General features: G+C 33.8%; 1 protein-coding gene across 3 annotated transcripts in view; it reads right to left on the bottom strand.

The window, feature by feature from the left end:
• The window catches only part of CTNNA3 (catenin alpha 3), a 1,764,647-nt gene that overhangs the window by 135,186 nt on the left and 1,603,977 nt on the right, over positions 1-25,484 (bottom strand). For all 3 annotated transcript variants that reach the window (XM_065521050.2, XM_005565734.5, XM_065521052.2), the window contains one exon: positions 15,391-15,572. In XM_065521050.2, the coding sequence (XP_065377122.1) occupies positions 15,391-15,572 (182 nt within the window). The remainder of the gene's footprint in view (positions 1-15,390; positions 15,573-25,484) is intronic.

Below are 25,484 nucleotides of genomic sequence, written 5' to 3'. Positions count from 1 at the left end.
TGGGAGTGCAGATATCTCCTTGATATGCTGGTTTCCTTCCTTTTGGATGTATATCCAGCAGTGGGATTGCTGCATCACATGGAAGTTCTAATTTCAGATTTTGAGTAACCTCTATACTGTTCTCCACAGTGGCTGCACTAATTTGCATTTACACCAATAGTATGCAAGAGTCTCTCTTTTTCCATGTCCTCATCAGCATTTGTTACTGCTTGTATTTTTGATAAAAGCCTTTTGAACTGGGGTGAGGTGACCTCAAAGGTAGTTTCAATTTGCATTTCTCTGATGATTGGTGATATGGAGCATTTCTTCATATACGAGTTTTCCATTTGTATGTATCCTTTTGAGAAATATCTGTGTAGCTCTTTTGTACATTTTTTGATTGGATTTTTCTTTTCCTATTGAGTTGTTCAAGCTGCTTATAAATTCTGGCTATTAATCTCTTGTCAGATGGATCATTGGCAAATATTTTTTTCCATCCTGTGGTTTGGCTCTTCACTTTGTTGATGGCTTCCTTTGCTGTGCAGAAGAAGCTTTTTAGTTTGATGTGATCCCATTTGCCCATGGTTTTGCTTTGGTTGCCTGTGTTTTTGAGGTCTTATTCAAGAAATCTTTGCTCAGACCAATGTCCTGGAGTGTTTCCCCAATGTTTCCTTCTAGTAGTTTCATAGTTTGCAGTCTTAGCTTTAAGTCTTTAATTCATTTAGGTTTTTGTATATAGTGAGAGATAGAGGTCTAGTTTCATTCTTCGCAAATGGATATCCAGCTTTCCCAGAACCATTTATTGAAGATACTCTCCTTTTCCCAATGTATTTTCTTGGCGACTTGATCAAAAATGAGTTTACCATAAATGAGTGGGTTTGTTTCTGGGTTCCCTATTCTTTTCCATTGGTCTGTGTGTCTGTTTTTATGCCAGTCTCATGCTGTTTGGGGTACTATCGCTTTGTAGTATAAATTTAAGTCAGGTAATGTGATGTCTCCAGCTTCAGTCTTTTTTTCAGGATTGCTTTGGCTATTATGGGTCTTTTGTGGTTTCATATAAATTTTAGGATTACTTTTTCTGTTTCTGTGAAGAATGTCATTGGTATTTTGACACAAATTGTATGGAATTTGTAGACTGCTTTGGTAGTATGAACATTTTAACAATATTGATTCTTCTCATCCATGAACATAAAATATATGTCCATTTTTGTGTCCCTCTTCAATTTCTTTCATCAATGTTTTATAGTTTTATTGTAGAGATACTTCATTTCTTTGGTTAGGTTAATTCCTGGATATTTTATTTTATTTGTAGCTATTGTAACAGGATTACTTTCTTGGTTTCTTTTTTTTCAGACTGCTTGTTGTTGGTATATAGAAATGCTACTGGTTTTTATACATTGATTTTGTATCCTGCAACTTTACTGAATTTATCAGATCCAGTAAGTTTTGGGATAGTCTTTAGGTTTTTTAAGATATAAAATCAGCCAGGCGCAATGGCTCACGCCTGTAATCCCAGCACTTTGGGAAGCCGAGGCAGGCAGATCAAGAGGTCAGGAGTTTGAAACCAGCCTGACTAACATGGTGAAACCCCATCCCTACTAAAAATATAAAAATTAACTGGGTGTGGTGGCGCATGCCTGTAATCCCAGCTCCTCAGGAGGCTAAGGCAGGAGAATCGCTTGAACCCGGGAGGCAGAGGTTATAGTGAGCCAAGGTCATGCCACTGCACTCCAGCCCGGGTGACAGAGCGAGACTCCAACTCAAAAAAAAAAAAAAAAAAAAAAAAATTAAATCATATCATCTGTAAGCAAGGATAATTTGACTTATTTCTTTTCAATTTGGATGACTTTTATTTCTTTCTCTTGTCTAATTGCTCTGGCTAGGACTTCTAGTATTATGTTCAATAAAAGTGGTGAAAGTGGGAATCCTTGTCTTATTTCAGATGTTAAAGGAGAGGTTTTCAGGTTTTCCCCATTCAGTGTGATGCTAGCTGTGGGTTTGTTATATATAGCATTTATCTTGTTGAGGTATTTTTCTTTTTGAGGACAAATACCTAGTTGTTGAGGGTTTTTAGCAAGAAGAGATGTTGAATTCTGTCAGATGCTCTTTTTAGAATCTTTTGAAATAATTGTATGGTTTGTGTCCTTCATTCTGTTAGTGTGATGTATCACACTTACTGATTTGTATATGTTGAATCATTGTTGCATTTCTGGAATGAATCCCTCTTAATCATGATGAATGTACTTTTTAATGTGTTGTTGAATTCTGTTTGCTAGTATTTTGTTGAGTATTTTTTTTTACCTATGTTCATCAGAGGTGTTGGCCTGTCATTTTCCTCTTTTGCTGCCTCTTCATCTGGTTTTGGTATTAGGATAATACTAGCCTCATAGAATGGGTTAGGAAGTATTCCCTCCTCCTCAAATAACTTCAGGAGGGTTGATATTATTTCTTTTTAAATTGTTTGGTAGAACCCAAAAGTGAAGCCATTGGCTTTTAGCCATTTCTTATATGGGCGACTTCTGTTAATATCTTAATACTTTGTTATTAGTCTATTCAGGTTTTGGATTTCTTCAAGGTTCAGTCTTGGTACTTGTACATAGCTAGAAATTTCTCCATTTTCCACTTTGTTGGCAGAGAGATTAAATATATAAATGAACAATGGCCAGAATGTATATGACAATAGAGCTTTGACCATAACCTGTTCAGCAACCAGTCCTGGAAATTCAACCACAGCCTATGTAGCAATTGACCCAGAATGGACATGACTTGGTCAATGACAGCCAACTTACCTATATTTGCCACAGCTTCCAATTCAGTAAGAATCAGAGAAAGGCAAATATACTCCTCGAACCCATCTCATAAAATGTCCTGCTTCTATTTAGTCTACCTGAAACTTCTCTACCTCAACAGTATCCCATCAGAAAATACTGGAAATCTCCTTTTTAAAGCTTTTCTTTTCCCTGCCTGTTTTTGAGACTCTGCCCAAAACAAGTGATGATAGCTGACTCCTTTGTAAGGTCTGAATAGCAAGGTCTGGATGAGCAGCCCTATATGTTCTCATTCGGTTTATTCCCATATTTCTAATTTAGTCTCCAATGCTCTAAGACAATATATTAATATAATTTAACTCTAACACTTGAAATCTCTGAAGATTCACACAATACAAAACTGGTCTGCCACTTAGGAACTAAAATAGCCATTTCACCAAATTATCTGACAAATTTACTACAGAGTTTAGAAATTGAAATTGAGATTTCAGGTAAAAGTATTTATGCCTTCCCAGTTAATTTTAATAAGCAATTACTAAGATGTTATTTAAGTTGAATTTTTGCTCATTACTTATCATGACTAATAATCAACCTGTATGTTTTTATCATGTAAAAGTAACTGACAGATAAAATCATTCTCCTTTTTATTAAAGCATTTCTTATCGGCAATCCTAAATACTTTCTAGTGATTCAAGACTACATAAAGTAAAATAAACTTATTCTTTTCAGGGAGAATATTTATGGTAAAGGCAATGATTATTGCTTATAATTACTCTATCACACTATCCAAAAGGAAGAAAACTGAACCATCATTCTGGAGCACAGTAAAAAATGATTCTTCCTTCCAGATACAATTATTTCAAACACATAATGAATGTTTTCTTGAAAGTATAAGTTGACAAGCCAGGCATGTTTTTCGAAATTGTAAATAATCCTCTTATCCCATGTTTTATATTTCAATTATTTGCTAGATATTTGTGTATATTTACCATATATACGAGAAAGAGAATTCAGTAGTCTTATCAAGTAATGTAAAAATTGGACTTCTCTGCCTTTACAGTTTAAATCATAAGACACAGACTGTTTCTAAATGGGGAAAACATAAAACTTACCAATATTTCTAATTCCCTTTGCTGTGTGGACTACAACATTTAAGTTGCTATTGTCTTTAACACATTATATTAGAATATAAATGTTTCACCTCAGAAAGCAGAACGAGTCATGTGCAAAGAGATTTCTTATTTAAAAAACAAGAGGATATGAGGCATAGAACACATAGATTGTACATACTCCAACTATGCTTTCAGAAAGATTTAATTCTGAAACCCTAGCAGAAGAGAGGCCAAGTGAGTTTCCCTCCCTCCCTCCCTCGGTTCATTTTCTATTCCATCTCTCAGGGTTGTATCTTACAAAAGACAGTGGGGGCAGAAATGCTTTGTAAATGCAAGCTTGTTTACAGTGGGAAGTACGCACAGGGTATAAAATAAGTTCAATCCCACTTCCCAACCTAGTTCTTCATCCACCATCCCTCTGCAGCTGTGCATCCCAAGGATTCTTTTTGATCATGAATGCAACATTCCTTCTACATGGCTATTTATGAGTGTTGTTTTGGTTTCCCTTCAGTCTGACAGATTTTAAAGTATCTCCTCCATTGTCCAGTCAGATCTTAGGCTCTCCTGGACATGAGGAAAGCTGAGAGCTCAGTGCTTCAAACAAACCCCGTTTGATCCACATATTCCTCCATGTTTTGGGTTAATTCTTGAGTGCAACAGGCCATGCTTAAAATGAACAGAGTAATGAAACACCTGGCTCACTTGCAGACAGGTTGGCTCAGTTAGCTGGCTCATCAAAATTCTAAGACCATGTTTAGGGATATTATAGAAACATAACACCAGAAGGATGACTGGCTGTGATATTAAGTAACAGGATGAGGTCAGGCCAGCGTTTTTAGAAAATGCAGCATATATGCTTTCTCTTGGGCAACTAATCAAAACTTTTTAGAAAGTTGTCTTCTTCCCATGTTTATCATACATATGGTAAGACTTGCATTATAATTGACATTTTTCAATATGGTATTTCAGGGGCACTTGAATAACTTGTGATTGACCACAATTGTCCCAAGAAGGTTGGCCCATTACCAGGCAAATGATGTCTATTAACAGAGAGGTTATTCAGCTGTATAAATTATCATAACATAATTTATTTTTTCTTACTAGTAAATATTGATCTTCAAAATTTCAGAGGGGGAGTATCAGGAAGGAATTAGCCCCATTTTGGTAAGGAAAATTGGCATCTCATTTGTCAGACAAATCAATCCATTTTCTTCAGTCATTTCTCTCCAAAGTTCTCTTCAGAACATCATTTTCATAAATACAGAATTGTTTCATTTTATACAATTAAAATGAAGATAGCTGGATAATGAAGGTCCTTTCCATTCTTATATTGTCTGTTCAACAAACTAATAGACTTCAAACAACATCTGCCAGAGTCTCAGATGCCTGAGTATAAGTAGATTTAGGTATGAAAACCTTGAAAATCTTTACATTCCCTATTTATATCTCAGCTCCTAGCAACATTCTGCATTCCTTTCAGAGATGAATTTCTGTACCAGCTCATCTGCTCCTACCTGTTTTCTTTACTTTAGATCTTTTTTCTTCCCTGTCTGCTTTGCTGTCCACCTCCTTGTTCTCCTCAATTCTCCCTCTATGCTATCTTATGTAGCTCTGGCTCTAAATTCTCCATTGTGTTCATTGTATGCCCTTAATACCAAGGACAAGGAGAGTGCCTAATATTCAGTAGATTCTCAGTAAATGAGCCAATGGAAATTCTAGAAAAAGCTGTATAAATTTAGTAAAATTAATATATATTTTTTCAAGTAAAAACACATCACATTGTATCTTAAAATATATAATTTCATGAGGATAGTGATGTCACCTTGGCATATCTTTGAATAAATGGTTTTAAGCATGTTAGTGCTTAGAGCAGCATTACTTTCTTTCCGGTATTTTCAATTTTATAACTTTAATAATATTCACACTAAAGGTGGTACAGTCTTAGCAGTCATTATTTTTGCAAAGATAATATACTGGTTTATATTTTTTATTTAAAGAAGAGTTATGTTTTGCCTTTTACCCCATAATTTTTCTGCAACTTTTAAGAAAATGCATCCTAGGTGATCATAAAAGATATAGTTAAATATCTGGAAGTTATACCTAGAGCCTGTCTTCTGCTCATATCAGGGAAGGAATGAAAAGGTCTCAAGCATTATGAAAGTCACAAAATGTAGGAACTGTTTAAGTTCACAGTCAGGATAGCGCTTAGACAGAATTTGTCTAAGAGGAAGAGCGAAAAAGGGGGCCATAATTTATGAAAAAGAATAATATATAATCTAATATCTAACTATCATAAAAAGAAAACTTTCAGAACCCTAATAAACCCTAATGGGCTTCCAGGTTAAGATGGCAAATTGACACATGTATCTAATTTTGCTCCTTTTCCAAGTCTTACTAAAACTATATATGAGTTATTTTTGTTCGTTTCTAAAGATTTAAACACATTAGCATGGAGAGAATGGAATGGAAGATAAAATAACGGCAAGAAATATTAACAAACTCAAAAGCAGATGACAAGTAGTAAATGACATAGCCAAACGGAGAAAGTCAGGATTCAAACCAGCAACAAGGAAAATTAAAAGTCAAGTTGATTTTATGCAGAAAGACTTATTTATGATTAGACTTGGGGATGAAGGGAGGGACTGAAAAAGGCAGTTTGATCCCATCTCCTATTTCACACCACTGAATATCTACCCCCATCTCAGCCCAGCAAAATTCCAGAGATTATTCTCTGAAGAGGATAAAATAGTCTTTGCATTGTGGGTCTTTAGACTTATTTTAGGGGTGGGGTACATTTTACTGACAACAGGGTAATTAAATGAATGTGTGAATGCTCAAAACTAAATGTCAAGGGTCCCAGTCACCCCATCCTCTACCACTCTGCTCCTAGATCCTTACCTTCTAGGAAGAAATTTGAAAGATGTTTTTCTGGGAAAGCGATTAGTGCAAGAAGAAATACTTGCTTTCCTCTAGAAAGTTTTAAGTTCTTTACTCTGATTCTAGAAAACACCAGAAGATGCATAAAAGGAATGCTGGGTTGTTAGAAGATGCACCGTCTCAATGTTAACAATGTAACACAGTTTATGTGACTATATGAATGGCCCTTCACCAAGGAGAAAACATGTTTTCAAATCATAAAGCCTGACTTCTCTGCACTTGAATAAGGCTATCACAAGGGGCCCATAGATGCCTTGCTGTATTTGTAACTATGCACAAATGACTAGAGTAGAACTTGCTCCATGTCCTCAGTTTAGGCTGGAAGAAGTGCCAAGTGGTTTATATGTCAAGGTGCATGTGCCAATGCTCAGAAATGGCTGCATTAAGTTTTATGTAAGTAATTTTTTCCCACTGCTGATACAGTACTTTCTATGAGTTTATTATGTTTGAATTAGTCTATACCATACTTTCTCCAAAGTCTATCTAGTTATGAGTCTCCAACTGTGGCCTGACCCACACTGGTGGTCTCTGCTGCAATGCCACCCATAAATGCCTGTCTCATTTCTCACTTATCATTTCCATTATGCCCCTACCATGATCATAATCCTTCAGTTGCTACCTATCTCCTACTTCATAAAAAGAAAAACTATTGATTTTCTAAGGCCTTTTATAGCCTACCACTTTCCTCACGTCCATCTTAATTTCTTCCTTTGTCATATTTTTCTTAGAGCCCCTAAATGGATGTGACTCATTCCTACCTGCTGGCCTTCATTCTCATGAACTTTCTCACATACATCATCACCTTCCATGGGTCAACCCCATACCTCATTCAAAATCGAATACAAATTTCACTTGTTCATACTTTTTCTTCTATGCTTATTCTCCATGAAATCTCTTCTTCCAAAATCCTAATAGTTTGAACATTTAACAGTTTAATAACACAAAACACAATTAGTGTTATCTCTGATGTGTCAATTTGTTTCTTCCTTGAGGAAAGAACTGACTGGGTCTTATCCTGTGTTTAGCACAGGGTAAAGACTTGTCGTACAATGGGTAGGTGCCCAAATTCTGAAGTTGGACCAATCTCCATTCAAAATCAACTTCACTTGCGTGTCCTTGAGCAATTTTTCTGACCTCTATTTCTTTATTTATAAAACGGAGAGTATAATAATCAAACTTTCCAGAGGATAAACAAGAAAACATGTTTTTCTCAAGATATAACACATGGTAAGCACTCATCAAAGTTTAGCTATTATTTCTTTTATTAATAAAATAATTTTAAATAAAATGAGAAAACAGCATTTTGTGGCACTTCAGAAGATATAAAAAATGCACTGTTTTTTCTTTTATTGTTTTTAAACTATACAGCTATTTAAAATCTATACGGAGGACTTCAAGTGTATTGCTACTACTACCAAATGGGGGACTACTAGCTGATACATACTGCACTGCCAGCTGTGACCCTCATTCTCACAGGTCCCACCACAAACAAGTGAAAATACCTGCAATGAAAGAAATGTGACAAAGGTGGAAAGAAGGAATAGCCTATATATAAAACTGCAAAGTTTAACCCTCAGAAAAACATTAGTGTCTGAGAAGAAACTCCTGAAACAGAATTGGGAATAAAAAAGAAGTAAAGAACAGATTTTATTCATTTTAAAACAACTGGAGATTTATCACAGTTTATATGAACTGAAATTTAGCTGACTCTGGATTCAGTTCAAGCACAAGAGATTATCAGAGTCTAAAATTCAATTTTACTACCCTTCCTTTATTGCAGTTCGAACACACAATATTCCTGTTCTGTGGATGCCTTTGCCAGTGATGCCTATAGACTGAGAGAATGTTGGGCTATTTAGGTTTTGTAAAACATGAAATGTCTCTATTTTCAAATGATTTGTCACCCTATGGAGTTATGAATCCTTTTCTAACACCCCAGCTACAGATTAGGATACCCTCAAAGCCATTGATTTATCAGACACCTTTTACAACTTGATTCAGAGTATGCCAACAGTAAGATATTAATTCCTTTAGGAGGAAGATATGTACAGAGCTGGAAAAAATACTACAAGGAGGTCTGTAACCTCACCATCTGTCAGATGACATGCTCTTATTTTTCCACTTTGGCTCTACTTCCCAGTATCAGTTCCTTTCTTTCCCAGTGTGGACCCAGTCATTTCAATATATCCTTCCTAGTAGTTTCAATTCTGCTCCTTTCCAGCCAATGACTGGATATATGTATATATATAGATAGATAGATATATCTATATACAGATTTATATATCCAGTTGGATATATAGATATATGTATAAATCTCTCTCTCTATATATATATTTCTAGTCCATTACCTTTTATATATCAAGATCTGCTTCTCTATCAAAGCTGTCACTCCACGTTTGTCTTCTGAAGGCTTCTCATATTCCACAGATGGCATCACCCCACAAATAGAAGCCTTTAGGTATTTGCTTCTGAAATTTCTTTCATTTTGTTTACACATTCCTTTACTCTTTTAGAGAGAGATTTCTTCCTCTTTCCCATGGTTCCCAGATCAAAAGATTCCTATATGCCACTATGTTAAATGACAGATTTTTAAATCATTTTATTTTTAAAAAACTAGTAAGCTTACTAAACCTAAATATTAGAAATGCTGATATTATTGGTATGATTTATAACATTACTGCTTTTTTATATTTACCTTAAATTTTCATTTTCATTTTATTCTCATTTTTTAACTTATCTTCTCTATATTAATTTTGTCTACTGATATGGAACGTTTCTTCTATTTAATTCTATTTTCATTATTGTAAAGATCTCTTGGAAATTTAAAATACATATAATGCATATAATTTTCTATGTAGTAAAGTATGTTAATACTTTAAACTTCTTCCTGAATGTAAGAATAATAGGCCATTTAACTCTGATCTTCAACCCTTACATTTCTCCTATGTAGTGTGGTCACTTCAAATAGTCTTTTTTTGTTGTCATTGATTGTATTAGTCTATTTTCACACTGCTATAAAGAATTGCCTGAGACTGGGTAATTTATAAAGGGAAGAGGTTTAATTGACTCACAGTTCTGCATGGCTGGGGAGGCCTCAGGAAACTTACAATCATGTGGGTAGGCAAAGGAGAAGCAAGGCACCTTCTTTACAAGGCGCAGGAAAGTAAAGTGTCAAGTGAAGGGGGAAGAGCCCCTTATGAAACCATCAGATCTCCTGATAACTCACTCATTATCACGCAAACAGCATGGGGAAAACTGACCCCATGATTCAATTACCTCCACCTGGTATCTCCCTTGACATGTGGGAATTATGAGGATGATAATTCAAGATGAGATCTGGGTGGGGACACAAAGCCTAACCATATTATTGATGTTGTTTTACCAAGGCTTATTTGAATGTATCAACATGTTTTCTAATTTCTTTGGTGACCATTCTTTCTTGCATCTTAATTTTTCTTTCATGGTGGCATTTCTGATTATGCAATTTGAAATTCATCAGTTTAATAGGTCACACACTTGGGATCTCTATTTCTTAAAGATGGCCTTTATTTAAACAAGACCTCTCAGGGAAAAGCATTCACCCTTGATGCTCCATCAAACTGGTCCATGAAAATATTTCTGGTTTCCCTTTTAAAGGCCTGGTTATAAGCTTTTCCAAGAGTCTTAAGTCCCAGCTCTCCTGACTATGTGTCTCTTCTAAATGCTATAAGGGCATTAAAATTAAAATCTTAGTCTCAACATTTATGATCTATATATGGGCTAATAAACAAGCAAAGAGAGTGACTTTCAAGACTTTCACAAAGTAAGCTTATGCTTACTTTCCTGTTTTTTGTTCAAACTTTTTGTTGGTTTGTTTATTCCTGGTTCTTTCTGAATTAAAGTAGTATTTAAAAAATCTAATTAATTCAGCTACTACATATTAAATATATACTAAGCTAATATACACATGCTATTATAAATTCTGGGTATAAAAAAAGACAAATTTCATAGTTTCATACAACTTTTACTCTGTTATGGATATAGAGGCAGGAAATAGTGAACAAATGAATTCTTTAAACCAAGAAGTGAAAACTGCTAAAAGGAAAGTAATATAGAGTGATAATGAAACTGATATACAGACTAGTTGGAGGAAGTCTTTACCCTGGGTGGCCAAAAAGGCTAATCTGATTCTCAGCTCATTCATTCAAACTGTGACCAGAAGGAAGAGCCATGTAAACTTGTATTGGTTTAAATGTTTTTTTCTTTTTTGGTTGTTTTTTTCTTTATCTCATTTTTGGCTATAGCTTTTTATTCCCCTTTTACAGTATCATTCTGTCCCTCCCCATTTCCTCTTTCTCTTCAGCCTAAAATATATTCAAACATCCAGAAGTCTCAAAAATCTTGTCATGATCATTTGTCCCTTTTAAGTTACTACCTTGAGTCTGTTTTTTGATCTGCTATTCTCTCGTCTATCTTTTTAAATAAGGTTTTTTTTTTTTTCATTCACCATTTCGTAAAGCAAAAGTCAACAACAAATTGACTAAATCTACTAATTGCCAAACTAGTATCTTTTTAATCATTATCTTCAGGTAAGACCATTGATTACTCACTGAAATTCTCTGCCCAGCATCCTCCTTTGTATGTTACTTTTCTTATTAACACTTGAATGCTCTTTCTTTATCAGATTCTATTTTCTCTGCCCACTTCTTCAAAGCTTCTGTTCCTCATGGCTTTGCCCTTCATTGTTTTCCCTTCTAGTTCTAAATCCTGTCTATAAATATATCCCCATGAATTATTTATACTACTTTATGGTGAGAAAGGTTAAGAATCTTCTCATTGCCACTTACCAAGTTGATATTATTATTATTTATTTTTTTGAGACAAGAGTTTCACTCTTATTGTCCAGGTTGGAGTGCAATGGCACAATCTCAGCTCACCGCAACCTCTGCCTCCTAGGTTCAAGTGATTCTCCTGCCTCAGCCTCCCGAGTTGCTGGGATTACAGGCAAACACCACCACGCATGGCTAATTTTATATTTTTAGTAGAGATGGGGTTTCTCCATGTTGGTCGGGCTGGTCTTGAAATCCCGACCTCAGGCGACCTGCCCACCTTGGCCTCCCAAAGTGCTGGGATTACAGGTGTGAGCCACCACACCTGGTCACCAAGTTGATATTATAATACAGCTATTATAGTTCAGGTTTCATTCCATATGTTGTTTTTCATATAAATGTATTGATACCTTAAATCAGCAACAAATTATAGAAGATTAAAAATAGTAATTAAATTATTCAAAATCCAACTACTAAAACATAATCATTATTTAAAACCATGAAGGTGTAGTTTTCTCTCCTGTATACAGGTATATACATGTCTATGTTATATATGTTTGTATTATATATGCATGTGATTATATGTGTGGAGAAAGAGAGAGAAACAGAGACAGAGAGAAAGAGAGAGGCAGAGACAAATACAAACAGATTTCTCAGAATTTTTGCCTGCAGAAATTGAACCATGGGCCAAAACTGAATTATTCTCTATATGAAGAGGAACAAGAAAACATTTAGAAGCTATAGGCTAGAGTTGGAAAAATGTCAAGAGTTAATTGGGAAAAATAGAAATAGACATTTAAAGAGGTATGAAATCCCATGTATAATACACAATAAACTTAATTTTCTCACTTTCCAATGAAATCTTCACTGCACATAATCTTTGGAAAGTGGATTTCTTTCAAAAAAATACAAAGTAGAATTGAATTCTATTATAAAGAGTAAGTTTGATATAAAACAAAACAAAGAAAAAATATGCATAGGAGAATATCCACACATTCATATACATAAATAGATTCTAAAATTTAAAGTATAATAATAATAAATAAATTTTTTAAAAAAAGAAAAAATCTTTAAATTCTTAAAAAAAAAAAAAAAGAAGTAGTTTGACTGTAAATACTCTTTTATTGTTTGTTTGTAACAAACAGTCTAAAAGCAGAACAGACCAACTTGAGCCAGCTGTGAGCCACAAGGGACCTATCAGAATCTATTGGTAGCAATCACTACTTCAAATGTGAGAAGAGTACTCAGTTTTTATATTTTAAGTGCATATACTTTATATGTCAAGAGATGAGTTGAAAGAGAACATTTTATATCCACTATAAAATAAATAAAATAAAGGAAAAAAAATTTAGACTACTTTTATACTCTTTAAAAAATTTGACTTTATTTTCTATAGACTCTTTTTTCATATGGCAGGCAACCATTTTTTTAAACATCCCAATTTTTCTATTATTTTAAATAATTCTATAGTTATCCTGTTGGGGCTCAGAAAAAAATATACCCCCAAATGAAGGACTTAGCAGCAGCTTCAGAAGCAAAAGTTTTTCTCTGATTTTTTCTGTTCTCCTGTTGCTCAGTTCCATTTTCCCCTGAGGCTAGTCATAAATACTAGAATCCTTCCTCTCCATGGCGGGTCACAGAAGTGAGAACCCCTTCTCCCCAAAGTTAGTGATAATACATAAAAATGTTATTCTAAAACGATCTCCATCTCTCTCTATAACACTAGTCATAAAATAATTTTCCTACCTACCTTGTTTGACTGTAGGTCATAAGACCTCTATTCCAGCGAGGGTGTTACCCCATATCCAGAAGGTAGAAATACATGTTCAGAGAAGCCAAGAAAAATCTAGACAGACAGGCCTTGCTGGGTACCCCACTCAGTCTATTAACAACATCATACCTTATTTGTTCCATCATATTTCTACATGACTGCCCATACTTTGTTGAACTTAACCATAAAAATAAACAATTTATCGTGTGTCTTTGGGTCTTCATTCTGAAGGCTACCATGTATACATGATAAATAAATTTGTTTTTTCACCTATTAATCTGCCTTTTGTGAGTTGATTTTTCAGCAGACTTTCAGAGGCCAAAGGTTTCCTTTATTCAGAAAAGTTTGGCCAGGCACGGTGGCTCACACCTGAAATCCCAGCCCTTTAGGAGGCCGAGGTGGGCGGATCATGAGGTCAGGAGTTCAAGACCAGCCAGGCCAATATGGTGAAACTCCGTCTCTACTAAAAATACAAAAATTAGCTAGGTGTGGTGGTGTGCGCCTGTAGTCCCTGCTACTCGGGAGGCTGAGGCAGAAGAATCACTTGAACCCCAAAGGCAGAGGTTGAGGTGAGCCGAGATCACGCCACTACATTCTGGTCTGGGTAACATAGCAAGACTCCATCACAAATTAAAATAAAAAGTTTATCACTTTATATTATTTCCTTTGGATAGGTTCCCCGGAGTATAGTACAGATATGGATACGGATGATGCACATATGAAAAATTTATAAAGATTTTTAGTTTATGCATATTCCCAAATTACTGTAAGTCTTATGCCATTTAGATTTTCACCACCATACTCTGTACCAAGCCTATTTTAATTGTTTTGGCAAATTTGATAGATTTAAAATATGTCTTATTTTAACTATTTTATTTTAAATGTTTTTCAAATACTTATCTGCCATAACTTTTATGAGGAGAAACTGGTTAATAATACAATCATATTCTTTGTCCATTCTTCCACTACAATATTAATTTTTTATGTCTGCAAGTATTCTTTACATATAAATGGAATCACATTTTTGTTTATCCAGTTATCCATTTACATTTCAATACTGCTTAGTACATTCTATTGATGCACATTTTTTGAAGTTCAATTTAACAATCCTTTCTTTATAAGTTATTTTGTATGTAATTTTCATAAAGTCTTTCTCAATTTTAATATCACTGAGAGATTTATGTACATTTTCTCCATTAATTATGATTTTAAAATTAACAGTTATTTTATTGCTCCCCCTGAAAGTTGTTTTGGGGTATAAGTGAATGTACCAATGGTACATGGTACCATATAAATGAATACTACATGGTAATACAAATGAAAAATTTTCTAAGTGTACTAGGTCTGTTTCAGTGTATCCTTCTGTTCTGTGGCTTTTATAACTACACCATGATTGAATTATTTTAGTTGTTATAGTTTGTGTACATTAGTAACTAGTAGGGCAGCACTACATATTTTATTGCTTTTTGACTAGCTCTATAAAATGACATTTTAAAACAATAACAAACATTTTTATTACTTCTGGAATGTGCCCACAATGCACATTTTTTCATGGCTATCATTAAGTGATTGTACTTTCAAATATATCTAGTTCTGATCTCAGAAGCAAAACATACCACTATCCAGATTATGCTATAAATCACTATAACTAAAATTATATGGCTATGAAACTCAACCATTCAGATAGTTTCAATACCAGCTAATCACTTGGTTTACCAAATTCTTTGTCGAAGTCAATGCTAATATGATACACAGAGCAAATGCCTGGGGAAGCGGAAGGTGAGGGAGTATAAGTGGTGCCTAAACCAATTCCACAAGTTTATGAGAAACTTTGCCATATTTATTTATTGATCAAAACCTCTAGAATTGTACACCTACAACTTTCTAATACTATATTTGCCTTTCCTCTAACCACTTGATTTTTGGCACTTGACACTCAGAGAACCTTGAGGTTTCACTAATATGACTAATATTTTTATCCATTGAGTATTACACATTGTTTTCCACATAATTACCTGGTGAAGTCTGTCATTTCCATCATGATCATACACATGTTCTTGGCCAGAACAATGATGTCGTTGCTTGTATCATCCCATATCTCAATCTCAGCATCCAGCTTACTCTTTACTTTCTTGAAATCAGCAACTTGCTCAGCAATCTTTTCTTTTTCTGCCTCAGGCAGTTGAGTCATCTTAGCCTAAAACATGTGATAATTAGAATTAAAATCATTCCACTATGTCAAAAGCATTTTAGGAATAAGTAGATATTATAGGATACTCATAAAACTTGTTCATTTAAAATCAGACGCACAATATAGTTAAAGTCATTCAATTAAAACTTTCCAGGCTTAATATTTCATATAAAAATCTATTAAATTATAATAATTTGCTCTAGAACTTTAAAGTTACATTTAGAATAACACTGTAGAACTTAGTGTCCAATATACTTAAATCCATTGTATAAAATAAATGTGGGACTTTGCAAATTTCCAATGCATTTCAAATTTTAAATTAACACCAACTTAGTGTAATACACCACCTTTGCTAGAAAAGTGCATATAAAAAGATGTATGTATGACATAATTTAACTTGAAATGAGACTATGTCTACCTACGTGTATATGTACAATTACAGGATGAATTAGTCATGCCTCAACTTTAACATAATAAAGAAATAAATGATACTTTTGAATTTTCTAAAAATATCTTAGCATAATGCTTGACACATATTTAATGTTCCATAAATGGTAGCTATTTCTTATTCAATAAAATTATCAAAATATTTTCGTATGTCCAATACATTTTTTAATTTTGTTTGTATTTTTTCTATGAAGAATCAAATTAAGCTGTACAAGACAAAGTTTTTAACTGACATAGTGCTATTTCTTAGCCTCTGAAAGTAGTTTGTAGTTTCTTTTCTCAGGAAATGTGTCCTATGTGAGGTTGTAAGAGAGTAGCAACTTTTACTACTGCTGGCATATGGCAAAGCACGTAAATGAAGACACAGCTCACTACTTCTGAAATGAAAAGTAATATGCAACCATGTTAAGTAAATTATAAGCCACCAACGCATTAAACTAGCTCAAAAACAGAAATGGGTTTTCTCCATCTTGACTACCGGTCATTATCATTCTCTCCATTCTTATAAAAAGTGTTTAAATGTTCAAATTACAATAGCTCCAGATAGGTTCAACTGGGGCTTCTCTTTACATGCTGTATCTCAGAGATCATAAATCTGTGATGCTAGATCTAACAAACAGTGCTGAATATACACTGAATATACACTATATTATAGAAAATTATTTACTGTTCTCTTAATAAAGTTAAACCTATTCAAGAGCTGAACTGGTTAAGTGTACTCCAAGTTCTGTTTCTTGGAATGCCACCGATTTCCAATATGACCTTGAAGAAGTTACTTAACCCTCCTGTCTAAGTTTCCCTAGCCACAAAATGATAGTAATTGCAACTGCTATCCACCTGCCATGCAGGGAACAGAGTCAATTATTGGATAAGATTGAGAATGACCCTGTTGTGGACAGGGAGCTTATTGGTTGCAGTTCATCTCCTTAATAACATCTCAACTTGAATGGTGAATTACAACAACAGACATTTACCTCTGACAAGATAAGGTCCAAAAGTTGGGCAATAGTTTGCAAAATTAAAAGTTCTAGAGAACTCTGGTCCTTTTTCTCAGGGGGAACAACAGCAGCAACAAAACATTAAGTTACTAACACCTTTGCAGAAGGTTTTAAGTGCTTCTATGATTTATTATATGTCATAGATCGATTTCAACCACCCTGAAAATTCCAAAAGAAGACTTAAGAGAATACTTGATATTTAGAAAGTCTAGGTGAAAACTTCTTTATTGAATTATTTTGTGCAGATTAAACAAAGAAACTGAGGCACAAAGCTTAAGAAAAATTAGGTAAGTAGAATATCTCTGATGCATATCGCCTGGTGGCTATATGTTTAGGCTTCTGCTTAGATCTATAGAGCAGAACTCTGATGCAAATAACTGTCAAAGGCTTTTTGATTCACTGCTATCTGAATAAGATTATATTGTGTATCTGTTGATCTTGGAATGTGTTACCAATCACAAGAAAAACAGCTAACACATATATGACAGACACTCTTCTAGAAATCATGAACACATTTAAACTTCAATCTTCACAGCAGCCCTATGAGGAATTATTATTATCCCAATTTTGTAAGTGAGAGAATTGGATCTCTCTGAAACATTAAGTGATTGATCAAGATTATAGTGTCAGTCAATGGTAGAATCAGGATGTAGATCAGAAAATATAGCTCTTGAGTTTTTGTTCTATCACTAAGCCAACAACCATGAATAATATTGCCCACAATATGCCAATATACACACATTCTCCATGACGATATTTCTCTATCACTTTCTACCTTTGAATGCAATTGTTCTCCAAAGAATAGTCACATTAGAACTTAAGTTTCCAAATCTTTAAACTCTATACCATGATCTTTACCTGACAGGCTGTTTTGGACATCAAGTGATATGTAAGAACACACTTTTAAAGTAAAGTGATGCTAACTGTCAACCATTACATACACAAATAGATTCAGTTCTTTACTATCTGCAGTGAATCTCAGAACTCTATTTATAATATTATCCAATATTTTTCAAGGAAAAGCTGTGTTATCTCAATAGACTATTAGGCATTTTTAAGCATAGATTTCATTTACTATTTTAACTGTAAAAGAGAGGTCAGCAGAATTTTTCTGTAAAAGACAAGATAGTGATATATGCTTTGCAACTCACACCATATCACTCTGTTACTAAACTGGCAGAGTTGTTACTCTGTTATATTGCAAGAGCAGTCATGAATATTATGTAAACAAATCAGTGTGGCCCTGTTCCAATAACACCTTAGTATAGACATTGAAATTTGAATTTTACATAATTTTCACATGCCACAAATATTATTCTGATCATATCTGATTACATCTATTCTGATTTTTTTCAACCACTTAAAAATGTAAAGCCCACTCTTAGCTCATGTACAAAAGCAGGCAGCAGGCCAAATTTGACCTGTTTACTACAATTTGCCAACACCTGCTATAAAACTTTCCAGTGACCAGGGAACACAGATTTTTATTGTTTTTCTGTCTTTGTTACCCTTACTTTGTTTATAACTCCTGAAAGTACTGACCAAGCGATCCCTGAGACACTTTCTTATTTTTGTTTTTTGTTTTGTTTTGTTTCGAGGCAGAGTCTTACTCTTTCACCCAGGCTGGAGTGCAGAGGCGTGATCTCAGCTCACTGCAACCTCCATCTCCCAAGTTCAAGCAATTCTCCCGCCTCAGCCTCCCGAGTAGCTGGGACTACAGGCGCCCACTACCGTGCCCAGCTAATTTTTGTATTTTTAGTAGAGATGGGGTTTCACCATATTGGACAGACTGGTCTCGAACTCCTGGCCTCATGATCCACTCTCTTGGTTTTTCCTTCCCCTTACACGCAACTGCCCCTTCTCAGAGTCCTCCGTCTCCTTTATCTGCCAAATGTGCATCTCCCCAAGAATCTGTGCCAACCCTTTTAACTTTCTTCATTATCTTCTCCCTTAGTGCACTCATCTACTTTCTTTCTTTTCTTGTTTACATTGGGAAATAAAATTGTAAGTACTTACTATGTACCACATTATGTTCTGAAGTGTATACACATTGTGGAATACACAATGGAATACTATTCAGCCATAAAAAAGAATGAAATTCTGTCATGTGTGACATCATGGAATCTGGAGGAAATTATGTTAAGTGAAATAACCAGACACTGAATGATGAATACCACATGACCTCACTTATATGCAAAATCTAAAAACGATGTCACAAAAGGAGAGAATAGAGTAGGGGTTACCAGGGGCTGGGGTAGTGAGGGAGAGGGGTTGAGAAGATGTTGATCAGAGGATACAAAAATTTCATTTAGAGAGGAGGAATAAGTTCAAGAGATCTATTATATAACATGGTGACTACAGTGAATAATAAATTTATTATTGAAAAATGCTGAGTGAATGTAAAGTGTTCTCACCACAAAATAAGATAACTGTGTGAGGTAATGCATGTGTTAATTAGCCAGATATTCTCCTTCTATAGTGTACATATATATCAGCTACTTTCATGACGTCAACCATCACTGCCATGAAGATTACTTCCAAACAACCTCTTCAGTCCTGTTCTCCTTTCCAATACTGTGATCAGTACATTCACTGCTGTTAGGAATACCTGATCATAGAATGATGAAAAACATACTCAGGCAAACCATTTATCCTCTTGATTTTCATATTTCTCCGTGATACTTCCTGCCTTCCAGTCTTGAAATTTTATATTTTAGAAAATTATTCCCCTTTCTTTACTCTACTCTGCTAGTTGTTCATTTTATCCTCTATCACATCTATTTCCCTCTATGTATTAGTATTACCATTCCTGCTGTCTTCTGGTCCTAATATTCTCCTTTGTTTTAAATTTTCTTGTTTTGCTACTGTTTGATTCAATCTTTCTGAATATGATGAAATTGTGCAATCCCTCATCTAACCTCCTTATCTTTACATCACCTTATCAAATAAAGGGTATCAATTCCTCAAACATCACCATTACATTTGTTTGATTAAAATAGAAAATTCATATAAAATGCCTAAATCATAAATGTACAGTTGGAACAATTTTCACAAACACAGCAAATTCATGTACCTACAGCCAAATCAAGAAACAAAAAGATTACAGGCACCCCGAAGCCTCCTTCTATCTTCTGCTAGTCACTATCTGCTAAGAGTAGTCACTAACTTGATTTCCAAAACTGTAGATTTGCCCATGTTTCAATATTATAAAATTGGAATCATAGCACATGAATTCTTGTGTCTGGCTTTTTGTATTCAGCACTTAAATGATTGAAATGTATCTATTCTGTTGCATGTAGTTATATTTTGTTTATTCTCATTGCTCTATACAGATATTATTCCACTCCACAAACATATATATATATTTCTATACATTTATTCATTTTTTCTATAAACAATATTTTGAAAACTATTCCATTTTTGGCTATGATCAATAGAGTATTCTTGGACTTTTCTTTAGGTGCACATATGTGTGTATTTCTCTTGAGTCTATATCTAGGAGTAGAATTACTACATCACAGGGATCATCATAACCTTTGTTCCTATCAGCTTTTCAATCTCATCCCATCTTATTTCCTTTAACACACTGTACCCTCAAGCTAAGCTAAGATATTTGTTGCTGCAGGTAAATATCTTTAGATATTGCCCATTAATTATTTTTGCTCATCTTCCCTTCCCCCAATTTGTTGGTCCAAATTTAATCATATTTTCAGGCCAAACTCATATAGTACATGCCCCTTTCTCCATCCTTCAGGTGTGTGTAATTATTCTCTCAAAATTTTTAGAACATGTTATCAGTTCTTCCCCCTAGACGTTCATATTGTTCTCTCTTGCAGTCTAATCTTGTGAACACAACTATCCGATCTCACTTGCTAGAGATGTTGCTGAAAACAATGTCTTTCAGAATAACAGTTAAGACATTACACATAATTTTTCATTTGTACTTTTTAGATTTTTTTTGTCTCCTTCCCCTAGAAAATAAGTTCTCTTAAAGTAGGAACATATTGCATGATAAACGTTTGTTTGTGATTGTTAACAGAAATACTCAAGAGCTAAGAAAAACACAGACTTTTGAGCTCAAAATTTTATATCACTGATCTTGTATTTTCATTGTTACCCACATTTACACAAATGCCAAGCTTTTACCTCTACACAGATCTTAGGTTCATTTCTCTTACGCATTTTTCCTAGTACTTTTCAAACTCTTGTCCTTATTATTCCTCCAAGACTGTATTAATAGCACAATTGATCATTTTCATCTTCATATCTCCTTATTAATTGTTCTCTGCTCATTACTACTACATAAAATATTGATATGCTTACATTATTTATCTGCTTAAAAAATTTAAATGACTATAATTACCCCTTAAAAGAGACAAAAGGAAAAGAAAGAGAAAAAGTGATATAATAGGGAAAATGCAGAAATTGTTGTCATGCAGACCACCATTCAAATTCCACTTTTGCCAAGTATTAGCTATCCAGCAATTAACAATGTTAAACTCCAGTTTCATATATTAAATGATAATACATTTGTAGGGGTTGTGTGAGAATAAGTTATGTCTATAAACAATTGTACCTGGAATGTATCCGGGATTCAGTAAATGGTGCATATATAAACAATGTATATAAATGTATCATCTTGGCCTCCAAGACTTTCCACAATATTGAAAAGCATAACTAAAATATTCATGTAGTCTACCTCACAGAGCCTAGGCAAGAACAATATGAAATATTTTGAGTAATTGCTTTCCATAAGCAATAAATGCCATAGAAATATAGCACCATTATAATTATCTTATTCTCAGAAGCCCCAGAATCCAAGTCACTTATTTTGCAGATAAGAAAATTGTCCCAGAAAGGGGAAATGACTTAAAAGAACTATCCAGCTGGTTAGTGACAGATTTGATGTTTCAGTCCCTGTGTCTTCATTAGTAGCTTTCCCTTTCCACATTTTTTTTTTTGCTTTCCTTAACTATAACTTTTATCATGGAAATTAAATTCTTAGGTAAATCATATAACTTTGTTAATTTCTCTATCCATGAAACTGGATGAAACATATAAATATTATTTTGTGAATAAATAATCCACAGTTATGAATTTTTTAATTTTATAAATATTAGGGAATTTCTAATTAATTCATATCACTCATATGAATGGGTAGCTAGAACTCAACAATAAAAATAAAATGTTTGATAAACTTTAAAAATATACACATGGTATATATACACATTAGAGAAACAGTTCTCAAATGATAACTCATGTTCTTACCTTCAGAGTATCTCAAACTTAATAGTGACATGTATATGTTTTCTTAAAATAAGCCTAGAGGCATTTGGGAAATAGATGTATTTTTAATACATCAAAAATATAAATAGCATAGAGCACTTTGATGGAATTTTAGAAAATATAAAGTGCTTTTGGCAAAAATTCAACTTAATTAAAATTTTGAGAACAAATTTATTTAAGCAAGATTTATGCATTGATATCTTAAGCATACTAAATTATGATCTCAAATATATTCCTGAGAATTCATTAAAAGCAATTTTCTGTAATATTTTAAAGTTAACATTTAGGAATTGGAGTTGGACTTTAAGAAGTGATATACATTTCTACATTTTTATATATAGACCTCTAAATCAGACTTAAAATATATATTAGCTTTAATTAGCTCAGTTTCCTCATCCATCAAAAAAAAAAAAAAAAAAAAACCAAAACCAAACAAAAAAAAAACACTCTTAGCACCCAGTGGGTTACATTCACAGTTATAAAACTGTCTCATTTTATTATAAAACTTTATAGGCTTCAGGGACTGGGTCAAAGCAGAGTAAATTATCAGGTATATTTGATTATCTATGTCTTAAATATAATAACGATAGTGATTGACATTTGTTCACACTTCTAGTATGCTAGTCCCTCTATTGAGCACTTTTGAAAAAATTATCCCACTTCAATAATAATATGATGAAATAGCTGTTAATATCCATTTGTCACAATCACACAAATGAGTTCTATAGGGAATATTTGCAAGTCTCCTATAAATGAAGATCTTCTCCAATGTTTTCTTTCTTTTGCGTAAGAAATAGTTATATTTTATCTGTGAATCCAGTTTCTGTCCTTGTTCTAGAAATAAATAAAGGTTGTAAAGGGCATTTGGGAGATGGATGAAGGAATCTGTACATAAACTGGGTATTAAGAAAAATTAAGAAGTGATTGTTAATTTTCTTCAGTGTCGTGATCATATTGTGGTTATATAAGAGAATGTTCATTATTTTGGAATATTCCTGCTGAAATATTTAGGTATAAAATGCTATGATGTTTCAAATTACTTTGAAGTAGCTTAAGAAAAACCGAAATATGGCTCTGGAACTATGGTTAAACTGTTATTTCTAGGTAATGGGAATATGAGTGTGCATTGTACTAGTGATTAAACATTTCTGTGCATTTAATTTTTCACAATAAAAAAATGAAACACAAATAAAATTTTAGACAATTTTTTTTGTAGAGGCATGAGAGAGCTTACAGATCATATAATATCTTATTCCAAAATATCATTCCATCTATAACATTTGTGACCAATGATGATTTCACCACTTTTTGGACTTTCCTGAAAGTCCAATGCTGGATTCTCTGGGACTGAGAAATAAAGCAGTCCATGCACATTTTACCAATAAAAATTAAAACATAATAAACGAGACCCATGACCTCTCATAAATTTCATACATGATCTTGGCATGTATCATAATGACTGAAATTTACACTTAAGTGTGGCTGTAGCATAAACCTTTCTCTGAAAAGAAAAGTGGTTTCAAAGGTGGTGATCTGTATGGAGCCCCTAAAACAAGGTGCTGATGTGAGCGGTTATCAAAAAACCTGACGCAAATATCCTTATCTTTTTGACAGATGTGATCCTAGCATGGCCATATATTTCTTGCAATATGTATTTTATCCAGAAGGTGAAGATCAAGCCTTTACAATCTTTCCTCTAAAATTATATATATAATTATACATTGAAATGTTGGAAAATTTGTTTAGCAAGAGTCAATCTTTAAAAGCCTGGTTGATTTGTTTAGGGGCATCAACAATAAAGAGTTTCTATTCCCAACAAAGTGAGGACCAGCCCCAGGACCTCAATGACCTCATCAGGTGCGGAGATTCTACTTGAACTGTCAACCCTTTGTCCACTTGATACCTTACTTTTGTCTTCCAACAACAGGCATGTACTTCCTTCGGAGGCACTGAATTCCATTTTTAGGCAGAGTTAGTTACTAGAAAATCTTTATCTTTCCTCTCTATGTCTACATGATAACCTGAATTCAGACCTCTGGAACCAAAAGGAGTACATGTAATCTATTTTTTACAAGATGACCTTGCAGTTATGTGAAAAATAATCATCAGATACTATTAACAGTCATCTTCCCATTTTCTCATTAATTCCTTCACCTATTCCTTTTCTGTAGAACTCCTCAATTCCAGACACTTCTAGAACTTCTTATCCAGAACATCAGAATCAAGGTTTTCCTTTGGGTGTATCTCAGTATATCATTGTCTCTTTCATAAAATGACTTCCAGACAGAACTGCAAATTCTAGATGAATTCTGACCAGTCAAGAAAACAATAATGGTCTTTGTTCAGGACACTATGTTTGCACTCTACAAAGACCAAAATTGTAATAGAAATTTTGTAAAATTCATGTAAATTATTTACTCACATTTACATTCAACTGAAATGCCCATTACAAAAATAAACTATAACTAAGCCATATCAAAACTGTCCTGCATTTTTATTTTTAAATATAAATATTGCAAAGATTTACACTAAATTTAATTTATTTAATTGCATTGTGTTTTCTTTGGTTCCTCATTCCAGAAGGCTGATATACTTTTTGTCTTTTGATGCTGCCAAAACTGACAATATAGAAATTCTAAAACAGTTCAATAAATAAATATTATAAAGGTTGTGAGGAAATCAAACAACACTCTCTAAAAGTCTACCTATTTTATTCACGAGAATGCCTTTAAGATGCTATTCAGTGTCTAGTAACTTATACTTTGCTCACAATTTAAGTAAGTTTAGTTACCTGAATTCCATGCCCCGGTTTACGGTAAATTGGAAGTAGACAGAAGGTGAGCTAATCTGACCACAAAGATGGAAAAGAAAATCTATCAAAAAAGAGACAGACTACTCAGTCAGATAATGAGGCTCTTCAAGTTATAAATAAGCTTTCCTGCTTCTATCAGGATACCTTCATCCTATTATTGTATTATAGCATAGTACAATTATATTTGGTCATAATACTGACAATGAGTCATCCACAACATCATCAACCAGCATTTACTGATGTCTACTGTAGAGTTGGATGGCACCATTTCTGCTCTCAAACAGTTTAAAAGATCCCTGTGCAGAAAAAGACATATTTAGAACATTTTGGTGGGTAAGATAAATAGATGCATGGAATACAATTTGAAAACCAATT

This window comes from Macaca fascicularis, chromosome 9, assembly GCF_037993035.2.
Source record: "Macaca fascicularis isolate 582-1 chromosome 9, T2T-MFA8v1.1".
Classification (NCBI taxonomy): domain Eukaryota; kingdom Metazoa; phylum Chordata; class Mammalia; order Primates; family Cercopithecidae; genus Macaca; species Macaca fascicularis.
The sequence above is the reverse complement of the archived record's forward strand: the minus strand, read 5'-3'. Positions and strand labels throughout refer to the sequence as shown.